The sequence below is a fragment of the Limulus polyphemus genome, unplaced genomic scaffold (assembly GCF_000517525.1).
Source record: "Limulus polyphemus unplaced genomic scaffold, Limulus_polyphemus-2.1.2 Scaffold8385, whole genome shotgun sequence".
Classification (NCBI taxonomy): domain Eukaryota; kingdom Metazoa; phylum Arthropoda; class Merostomata; order Xiphosura; family Limulidae; genus Limulus; species Limulus polyphemus.
Window position 1 is genome coordinate 14,245 of NW_013673995.1, and position 11,943 is coordinate 26,187.

An 11,943-nucleotide genomic window follows, 5' to 3' on the forward strand; every position below is an offset into this window, starting at 1 on the left:
AGATAGATTCCTTGATTTTTCCTTTGTTTATGTTGGGTTCTTTGTTTAAAATGACTGTTTTTAATAGATATACTATGGTTTTTTGAGTTGCAATGGTGAAAAACATGGGACGTTTTTTTTTATTGTGTTCTGTCAGTCTGGTTTCCAATCTTCTTCCTGTTTCTCCGATGTAGAATTCTGGGCAGTTATTGCATGTTATTTACATGCAGAGAAATTTATTTAGTGAAATATATTTAAAAAAATTAGATTGTTGAATTTGTGGAAAAATTTTTAAAAGCAGAATAGAATTGACATTCTCCTAACAAATCACACTTATTCAGAATTCACATAGTTCTTGGAAGTAATATTTTACACCTCAGAGTCCTGGAAACTCATGAAAAATGTCAGTTTTTTTTTAAGTTATTCCTGAATTTCTGGAATTTTTAAATTTAACTAAAAACTCGATTGAAAAATACCTTAACAATGTATCCTTCATATTAACATTTGTTTATTGACTTATAGTTGAAAGGGTTAATAAACATCGCCATTTTCCACACTCGTATCCTTTCTTCTGTAATACAAATGATTCTCTCCTTGATGTAGCATTGTTGTGTACACTGATATTATTAATGCACTGAGATTTATCAAACTTATCAATAGAAAAATGTTTTAAACATAGAGTTCAAGTTGATGGATTCATAAGATGCCTGGTAGGAAGTCTGTTTTAAAGCTTGAACAGACAGAACAAGCACTAAGAAAGTATTTGATTTCTTCTAACATCGGTGAATTAGTGCTAATTAGCCATGTGAAAGGAGAAAAATATGAAGATCTGAATGTGTCCCAGAATATGAGTGTAAATGATTTTTTACACTTAACTCTGTCAACACAGGCTCAGTTAATTTGACTGATCATGTGACCTCTTTGTACTCGTTTAAAGTCTTTATAGTTTTGATACTACTAACTTTTAATATGGTATGTATGTCTTCACAACATTTGGCAGACTTTCAATAAACATTATAAGTATTTCACATACAAAGAAAATCATATTTTTAGTGTAGTATTTTAATAAACTAAAAAAAGATTTGTCTGTGAATATATGAAGTTTTTTTTTTACTAGTCCGCATGCAAAGTGATTTTCATGTTAAGATTAAAAAATAATTTTCTTCATCTCAAAAATCTCAAATTTCATTTGCGTAATCTCTAAAACCTCCTAGATACATTTCAAATGTTTGTTTTCAGTAAAACTTTATATTTTATTTGTTATTTTCTCTACCCTAACTCTATACAAGGTTGGTAAATTTGACCCACCTTGTAACCCCCAAAAAATATCAAAATGAAAAAATTACCCTTTCTTTCTTTTTAGACTTTCTTTAAACTTGCAGTAGTATACATCTATTTATACTTAAATTTTATTGTTTTATTGCCCATTGAACCACATCTAACTATTTTATTATATTATATTATTTTATTATATTATATTATTACTATTCATTTTACTTAATCTAACCTTAACTAACCTAAAGAAATCCCTATTTTTTACCTTTTAGTTACTTTTATAATAATAACTAAAGAATAAGCATGAAAAACAAGAAATAAAGTACTTACCCATGCCTTTTTTTTCTGTCAGCTGTAGATGACACTTAACCCTACGTTTTTATACTAATGGTAGTAATGCACTAAATAATTGTTATTTACTTAAATATTGCACCAAAAAACATAGAATAATAACATGCAAAATATAGACAATTTTCCCTGACTATAACAATTCTTTTTGGCTTTCTATCTATGCGACCAAAAACAAATTTGTCCAAGCTAGTTGTTGTCTTTCTGATGGGAATGAAGCTACTAACAGTAAAAATGACAATTCTCTGTTCAAAAAACAATGTAATATAATACATCATTTGATAGATGAAAACCTTGGCTTTCTATTGGTTATACATAATATAGTATTAAGGTTAAGAGGGAACTATTAAATCCTGAAAGAGAGGATGTGACAGGTGGTTGCGGCAAGAGGGGTCTGATTTTCTATTTGATTGCTCAGTAACCAAACAAGATTGAAGGCTATAAAAATTATGGTTTGTCTGAGCAATTATGATCTTATAGTGATTAATTTATGTTAAATTTCGTACTTATTGGAGGGGTGGTGAATAAAATAGAGAAGAGGGGATTTTTAGAGAAAATGTGTCACATTTCTCACACTAGGGGAAATTTCAGGATTTTTAAAAAATATTGCCTTATAAAATTAAGAACTTAAAACGTATATACTATTAGAATATGGATTATTAGGTATTATTTTATGCTATACTAATTGGTATAACATGAACAAAAAATAGCTTAATTAAAATTTGAATATAAGTCCCTAAACATCATGATGTGCAGTAAAGGATGGCAGGAATGAGAGGGTAAAAGGTGACAAAAGTCATTAAGCTATAACTAACCTTGACAAGGCTGTTTTATGGTTATCTTCCTACAACTTCAAATATTTTACAAACATCTGCCAGAGATATTTTGTGTGCGTCTTTTATAAGTGGAAAGGAGACTGAAAGCTGAAGCTCTCTGGGCACTTGAGGTTATAAAGTTTAATAATTCCTATAAATCATGTACTCAAATATCAGACATATTTTGGAATTTGTTTTGGTCATGCTATAGCACAGCAGCTTTCAAGTAAAAGATTCCTGATTGTGTGGGATATAAGAGGACATACATGATCACACATTTAGTTTGTCTCTTCAAGACATGCATGGTTGCACATTTAACTTGTTTCATCACACATTTATTTTGTTTCATCAGGACATACTTGATCACACATTTAACTTATCTCATTGGGATACACATGATCACAAATTTATTTTGTTTCATCAGGATACACATGATCACACATTTATCTTGTTTGATCGGGATACACATGATCACACATTTATCTTGTTTGATCGGGATACACATGATCACACATTTATCTTGTTTCATCGGGATACACATGATCACACATTTATCTTGTTTCATTGGGATACACATGATCACACATTTATCTTGTTTCATCGGGATACACATGATCACACATTTAGCTTGTTTCATCGGGATACACATGATCACACATTTAGCTTGTTTCATCGGGATACACATGATAACACATTTAGCTTGTTTCATCGGGATATACATGATAACACATTTAGCTTGTTTCATCGGGATATACATGATAACACATTTAGCTTGTTTCATCTGGACATACGTGATCACACATTTAGTTTGTCTCTTCAAGACATGCAAGACATTTATCTTGTTTCATCGGGACATGCATGATCACACATTTATCTTATCAAAATGTACACGATCATACATCTTGTTTCATCATGACGTATGTAATCGCACATTCAGCTCATCACAATCTTGTTAACACTTAACACTTAACTTGTTTCATCAGGACATACATGATCGCACATCTATCTTATTTCATCAGGATATACACATTTAGCTTATCTCATTGGGATACACATGACCACACATTTATCTTATCTCATCGGGATACACATGATCACACATTTAGCTTATCTCATCGGGATACACATGATCACACATTTAGCTTATCTCATCAGGACACATGATCACACATTTAGCTTATCTTATCAGGATACATGATCACACATTTACCTTATCAGGACAAAGATGACCAGACATTTGTCTTGTTTTATCAGGATATACATTATCACACATTTAGCTTATCTCATTGGGACATACATGATCACACATTTAGCTTATCTTATCAGGACATACATGATCACACATTTACCTTATCAGGACAGAGATGACCAAACATTTGTCTTGTTTTATCAGGACATACATGATCACATATTTATCGTATCTCATCGGGATACACATGATCACACAGTTATCTTGATTCATTAGTATATACATGATCACACATTTAGTTTGTCTCTTCAAGACATGCATGGTTGCACATTTAACTTGTTTCATCGGGACATACATGATCACACATTTATCTTATCAGGATGTACATGATCATACATCTTGTTTCATCATAATGTACATCATCACACATTCAGCTCATCACAATCCCACTTAACTTGTTTCATCAGGACATACATAATCACACATTCAGTTCATCACAATCCCATAAATCATGGTTTTTCATCTTGAAGATTTATGTTTACTAAATTAAGATGATTTAAAACATTTATGTCCAAGAATCATCTTGTATGTTAATTTCTGGTCTAAATTTCACACTTCTGATTTATATATATGTTATAATCTCTGCAACACTGATAGTTGGCCATTCATGAATAGTAAAGAGTTGATTTTTCCTTTGAACAGACAAAGTAGAATTCGAGCAGTTTCAGAAGCTTTGCCTCTAGGACGAGAAGACTTGTGGACGACTCATCAGATGGCTATGGAAGAAAGCTTTACTATTCACCTAGGTACATGGAACCTTACCTATTTATTGGTTCTGTAGTTGAAGTGGTTTATCTAGAAAATTCACACCTGTTTGTTTTACTTAACTCTTTCCAGCTCAGTCGCATCATTTTGGCCAATTCTACCTTGCATTTGTAATAATTAACTCAGAAATGAAACTATATATGAAACTCATTTTTAAACATCAGTCATGGTTAAGTAGTTAGCACACAGGGATCACCAACAAAAGTTGTAATCTTTTCAAAACAACACCCAAAACTCGAGCGATTTCGAATAGTTGACTATTCTTTATTCCCCTGAAGAAGAATAGTCAACTATTTGAAAGCATTCGAGTTTGGGTCTCGTTTTGAAAACATAAATCATGACAGCCGTTGAATATTTTTGAATTTCATTTAAAGTGAAATAAAAACCACTTTTTTGTGACTGCATACTCTACTATTCCACCAACACACCATGTTTTATACTTGCTTTCTTGCAAGAAACAATCGCACACTGTGCACTAGTGAAAGAAATTTTGCAATAAAGGTTGTGTATATCAGTAAAATTAATATAGATAAATACTACTTATGTGACTGTACCTTTTTCTTTTTTGTAAAAGTTGTGTTCTTTTTAGAAATTATGTTCAGCTGTTTCAAGCACTAGTTTTTGTAACACAAAAAATTAACTGTCAATGTGATTACTTTTATAAAATAAGCAAACAAGTTGAGAAACCAATAACATTAATATAATATTTTAATGTAATGTATAAAAAAAAAATTAACCTCTTAAATAATTGGAAAATATGCAAGGTTTCGGATGTAATAACTAAAAGTTTAAAAGTTTACATTTCACATAAGGAAGAGAAGGAACAAGATGATAAGTGTTGTGAGTAAGAAAATAATTCCAGTTTTCAGGTGACATATTTATGATTTTATTATATTTAGAAATTATAAATTTGTCAAACAAAAATAAGCAACCAACATACAATGACCACAAATTTGCAGCTTTGTTTTCTATATTAAAAAGCTTTATCTAGGCAGGTAGGAAGACCAAATATTTGTATTCTCAAAAAAAAATCTAAATCAGGGTTAACAATTTGGATTTTTTTTTATTACTTTATCTATAAAATGAAAGTTGAAAAAATGTACAAAACAAACTTGAACATTTCAATAATAATTGTATATTGTAGAGGATTAGAGAGGAAAGATCAGACAGAATTATTAATGTTTTTTTTTGTCCTCATTTATATAAAAAAGTGAGATACCTGACTTAGCAGAGTTAAAAGTTATTTATGACTTTTATATAGAGTATCAAAAACAACACCTGGTCAAGTAGGTAAATCACAAGTAACCTGAGTGGTTCCTTTAATTGTTAGTTATTGACACATTTGAATATTTTTTTATGATCCCACTGCAAAGTATTGCAGAGTGAGGGGGGCATATTGGCTTTCCCCTGTCTGTCTGTTCCAATCTTATGGACAAGATATCTCAAGAGTGGATGGGTGGATGGATTTTGACCTAACTTATACAGTACTTATATTGTAGACCCATATAGCTTTTTAAGGTTGTGGGTCAAAGGTCAGGATCAAAAGTTCACTGGTACATAAAAAAATCTGCCTCAGTCTTGTGAACAGATACTAAATTTGCACTTGTTTGACGTGATATGTTTACTTAAAATATGGTAATTCTTGAAAGTTTGTTAACACACTTGCTACAGGCTCGGCCAAGTTCGTGACCCCAAATTGACCTTTATAGTTTCCATGCTATAACTTCCAATATGTTTGGTGTATCTTCATGAAATTTTGCAAGCTATCAGTAAGCATTAAGTCTTTTTATTGACAAAATTTAGAAATTCTAATGACTTATTTTCGCTAAATATTTCTCCTTGACTGCTCTGAATGCAAAGTGATTTTCATGTTAAGATTAGAAATACTTTTCTTCATCTGAAAATCCTCAAATTTCATTTGTAAAACCTCTTAAATGTATTTCAACCATTTTTTTTCAGTAAAGCTTTATATTTTATCTATTATTTTCTTTACCCTAACTCTGTATGAGATTGGTCAATTCGACTGACCTCATCACCACCATAAAAAAAACAACATAATTACAGTGATTTGCCAAAGTAGGAATAAATTGTTTTAAATTTAAAGAAACTCCATTTTTGTAATTTTGACTTCCTTGTTTCAATACGTTTTGTAGCATTAAAACTTTCTCTATTACTATAGCTAGCTAGGTTACATATATATCGATCCCTACTTGTCTTTATAATATATAATTTGTTTTTATTGTACTTGTAATAATAAATAAAGAATACACACAAAAAACATGAAATAGAGTACTTACCTGGGCTTTTTTTTTTGCTGTCAACTGTTAATGAAACTCAATCCTACTTTTTTATAGTAATGGTAGTACTGTACTAAATAATTTTTTTATTTATTTGAATAATACACCTAAGAACACAGTATAATAACACGTAAAATGCAGACAATGTCTTAAACTATCACAATTTTTCTGGCTTTCTAACTATGCGACAAGAACCATTAAAAATTCAGCTAAGCTCATCAATGTGTTTCCTGTGGAAATAAAGTTTGAAATGGAAGTGGAATAAAAATTTCTCTGTACAGAAAACAATGTAATTTAGTACGTCATTTTACAGACTAAAACTTTGGGTTTCTATAGTTTATAAATAATATAGTATTAAACATCGGAGAGAACTATCAGCAATTTGTGAAAGAGAGGATGAGACGGGTGGGCGTGGGAAAAAAGGTCTGATTTTCTATTTTATGGCTCTATAACAAGTAGATTAAAGGCTAGGAGAATTTTGCTTTGCCTGAGCAATGACAACATTATAATAAGTAAGTTATATTAAATATCATACTTCTTGGAGGGGTGGTAAATAAATTAGAGAAGAGGGTATGCCTAGAGAGCAAATGTCACAATTTTCATACTAGGAGAAATTTAGAATTTTTTTTAATATTGCTTTATGAAACTAAAAATTGAAAACTTTTAAAATATTCAAATTTGGATTATTAGCTACATTTTGGTGGCAAGTTTATTCGTATAATATGATGATAAAGTTCTTTAATTAAATTTTGAATGTAACTCAGAAAAACTTTGTGACGTGCATAGAAAAGGATGCCCATATGGAAAGAGTTAAGGACAGTCTGTATTTATACTTCCCAGGAAGCTTCAGTACCTTAAAAGTTGTGTCAAGGTTTTAACAATGAAAATGCCAAATCCTTTTGTTCTTAAATGGTTTTTATTCTACCATTAGAAACTGCATGATACATTTCCACGAACATTTATAGCGGGTATATATAATAAAAGTTTAAAAGTTACCAGACAGTTGCGGATAATGGAATTATTTTAGGGTTGTGTTTGCTGCATACAGATATTTTATTTTAACGCAGAATATATCTATATCTCCTTTTATCTTGTATTGTTTTTTATATACGTAGGTTCATAGTTGTAGACTAATCTTTGTGGTTATTGTTTTATTTTTCATCTTAAGTTTATTAGAGAACTGTAATATTGTTTTTAATAACAATAAAGTTACCAAGGTATTACTCATCTCCTCACACACAAAGCTTTCTTCCCCTTCTGTCTGCCTCAGAGAATTGCATATCACTAGCCTTTAGGCAACTTCCACCTAAACTTGAGATTTCTCGTAATTTGAAAAAGCCCTCCATCAATAGGACAGCAACACAACCTCCTTGCACACTAGCTCCCTCTATGCTTTTTCACTCATGATCTTCATTCTATTCCTTGGCACTGAACACATCAGGCATGTTTTTTTCTTTGTCAGTTTAATGAGACTGGCAATGTTGAGGGAACTTATTTCCTTCTTATTTCTTTAAATTTTGAATTCTAGTTCATGTTCCATTTTCTACTACTTGTGTGTGACTAATTTCTGCACACAGGTTGTGTGATAGTGATGGCTCATGGAGGCATGTTCTCTGGGGATGACATGGCAGCTGTTGTGGATTGGACAATGGTTTTTTTTATGTTGCCAGGTGCTTCAGCTCCATTCCTTGATGAGGTGTTCCCCTGGTTTGTGGGGTGAATGAGGAGGACAAATTTGATCGTTCCATCACCTGTTTAGGCTTTTGAAGATAACCTTAAACTTTCTCGAATTCTTTCACCTTGATTTATCAGGTATGCACCATTGTATTCTTCTGCTTGTTCCCTATTTCTTAATCCTAACCCTAAGTCATATGTTTTACCATTCTTGGACTACTTCCATTTCTGAGACATTAAACCTGTCCTATCCCATCTATCTCATTCTTATTTCCTCGATTTTAGTCATTTTGTATTCCCTTTAGAGATTGTCATGTTTGGTATTGACCTTGTCATTTTTTTGGGGAGAGGCTTTTGGTATTGGTTTCACCCTCCATTATCCAATACACCTGTCTTTCTCTGATCCTTTTTATCTTACCTCTTTGTCTCTCCTCTCTACACCTCAAGTCTGCACCTCAGAGCATTTTATCGATGATTCTTGTTCTCTTCATTTCTCCACCGTGACCCTCCCCTTTTACTTTTTCTGCTCACTTACCTCCTTGTCAGTGGAGATTGTTGTGTGGGGATACTCTTCTATCCTACGTTCAACTTCATTCTTCCATTTTTTTAATCTTTTGCCTAGCCATATCCTTTGCCCTGAAGTTTGGAGGTATTCGTGATTTGATTGACTTACAGGCTGAGGCTGCCCATTGTTAATCCTCACTTTCGTAAGTTGTTTCCACATTGTCCACAACTCTACTCTACACCATTGTACCTCTTCTTCATCTCTAATTCCCTGTCATTTTGATTCCCAAATTCCTCTTCTACTCGGCATCAGTTCTATTGAGTTCGTTTCTGTTGTGTTGGGTTCTATGAGTGCTGTCATGGTTTGAGCTCCTGTGGTCACACTTTTCTTTACACCCAGGGGTTTCTCTACTTTTTACCCACATATATTCTCCACACTTCCCTGATCTTCCTATTTTCAGCCCAACTCTTTTTCCTTTTCTCTTTCCATTCCCATCTTTGTCCAACATCTCTTCAAGGCTGAGTTTGTCCCCATTTCCACCAATTCCTTACTCCCTATCAATATTTTATTCACTGAGGGCGTGTTTTTCAACTTATTCTCAGCTGGGATCAGCCTTCTCTCTTCTGCCTGTGAGCATTAGACCTTGCTGTAATTAGGATTTGTGCATGTTATACTCATTCTAAATGAGAGATTTCATGTTTGGTGACCATGGCTTTCTAGGGACTGCTTATCCCTTTTGGTCACATACATTTTCACCTCCTCAGTTGATCCTTGCACAACCAGTTGGATGCCTTACGAGATTCTTTGATCTCAATGGTTCTCCTGTCCTTCCTCCATTCTAATATTTGTTTGGGTGGCTGGACCATTCTCCTGGCACCATTGGTGTTCCATTACCTCCACCTATGATCTTCCCTTGTTGAGAAGCATTCCTGAACGTCTATTTTACATCTGGTACATAGACCCAGGATGAGTCTTTTCTCAATATCCATGTGCTTGAACTTCCAGTGGATCATTTAGTGTTCCATTCCAATAACTCTTTAATTTTTCCTAAATTAACTACCATGGGATAATCCAATGTAGAATCCCTTGCTTGCAAACTCTAAACCTTCATTTTTGCACCAATTTTCAACAGGTTGGTTACCTCACCTACCTTGTACCAGAGAACCTGGGCATTTTCTCTGGGTCTCCTCCACTGTAAACTCCTCCCACCTTTTTTTCTTCAAGTGGAGCAAAGGAGACTCTTACTACTTATAAGTTCCTAGCCTCTGGGGTGGTGGACCTTGAAGAACCCTCGCTGATTGGTACCTAAAAGCTGGGGGCTGAACAGATGGTGCCAATTGGTGGGAAGTGGGGTGGTGGTGACACTTTCAGTGTAATGCGTCACCCCTCTTATAATTATACTCATAACATGCCAGCATCCTTTATAATCCTACCACTGCCTGGAGTTGGTTTACCGGGTGGTCTGGTCTTGAAACAGTGTAAGATCGGCCAACATAAGTATTCATACATGTGGACTAGAGAAATATTCCTGATGCCACCTGGTTTTTGACTGGAGTTAACCCACCACAGTTGCATTCCCTTTTTCTATTATTGCCTGAATATTGGGGTCCTGGGTGGCCTGATGTTAGTTGGGAACTGGGTCTGCACACATGCCCTGCTTGAGTTGTTGGAATGGAAATGCTTTTCCCTTTTACTTCCTGGTCATGAAATGAAGACCCTCCTCCTACCATGGACTGTAAGACAAATACCCCATGACACCTGGTTTTGGACTGTAGTTGACCCACTGAATATTTGCAATCATCTCCTGTTCAGTTGAGTTAAGGTAGACATTTTCTAATAAATTGTGCCCTCCTCCTGCAGCTGGTGACTGTTCTGTTGAATCTATATACTCACTCACATTATACAATCTATGCCATGTACTCTGTGTGCTCCTCCCACAGCTGGTGTCAGTTCAAGAGCCTGATGGCACACTTGGAAATAACACACACTAATAATTCCTGTGCCCTCCTCCTTCACCCGGTGTTAGTCCAAGAACTCTGATGGTAGAGAAGATGAGCACTCGGTATGGTCTGAATGAGCCCCAATCACACTGCACATATGGGCTGTGCAAACACTTATTCCACTCATACCCACAACACATGGGGCTTGTTTGCCTTTTTCTACCTGAAAGAAATGAGATTTGGTCTCCCATATAAAGCCCCTGCCATTGGGCATTACACTCCATGGGTTTCCTTTGGGTGATTTCTGAAGGCAGGTCATTTAGGTAACTTTTGCAATGGTTCCTCCACCCTCCCAACATGGGATCTAGCTATCTGTGTGAAGAGATGTGTATTGTGTTGGAAGTTAACATTTTCCTTACCTGAAAATGTATTTCCAATAGATAATCACCTCCTTTCACACTTCCCACCCTACTTCCCCACTTCCGGTGCAAATTATATTCCTTGTCTCATTATAGGATGAAGATCGTGAATGCAAAAGCATAGAGGGAGCTAATGTGCGGGGAGATTGTGTTGCTTTCCCATTAAGGGAGGGCTTTTGCTGCATAATAACATCATTATGCAGTAACACAAGTGACGAGAAATCTTGTGAGTTTAGGTGTGAGTTGCCTAAAGGCTAGTGGCATGCAAATCTTGAAGGCATATGCACGAGGAAGATGCTTTGTGTGTGTTGAGGTGAGTATCTATTGGAAATACATTTTTAAGTAAGAAAAATGTTAACGTTCAGCAGAGGAATATAATGTTGTTAATAACAAGGAAGAGTTCAGATAGGTTTCAGTTTTAATCTTACCTCTAAGTTCAGAGTTGAAGAGTAACTCTAAGTTAAGTTTTTGTTTTGTTTTTCATCTACCATCTATGCTCACAGTTGAATACTAACCTATGCTAAGTTTCTATTTTGTTTTTAGGTTCTCAGCTGAAGACTAACCCTATGCTAAGTTTCTGTTTTGTTTTTTAGGTTCACAACTGAAGACTAACCCTATGCTAAGTTTCTGTTTTGTTTTTTAGGTTCACAACTGAAGACTAACCCAATGCTAAGTTT

At 34.1% G+C, this 11,943-nt stretch overlaps 1 protein-coding gene across 1 annotated transcript in view; it reads left to right on the plus strand.

The window, feature by feature from the left end:
- The window catches only part of LOC106475307 (protein C12orf4 homolog), a 24,006-nt gene extending 12,097 nt beyond the window's left edge, over positions 1-11,909 (plus strand). Inside the window, exons 7-8 of the mRNA XM_013935998.1 lie at positions 4,309-4,412; positions 11,860-11,909. Of these exons, the coding sequence (XP_013791452.1) occupies positions 4,309-4,412; positions 11,860-11,909 (154 nt within the window). The remainder of the gene's footprint in view (positions 1-4,308; positions 4,413-11,859) is intronic.
- Positions 11,910-11,943: the final 34 nt, after the last annotated feature.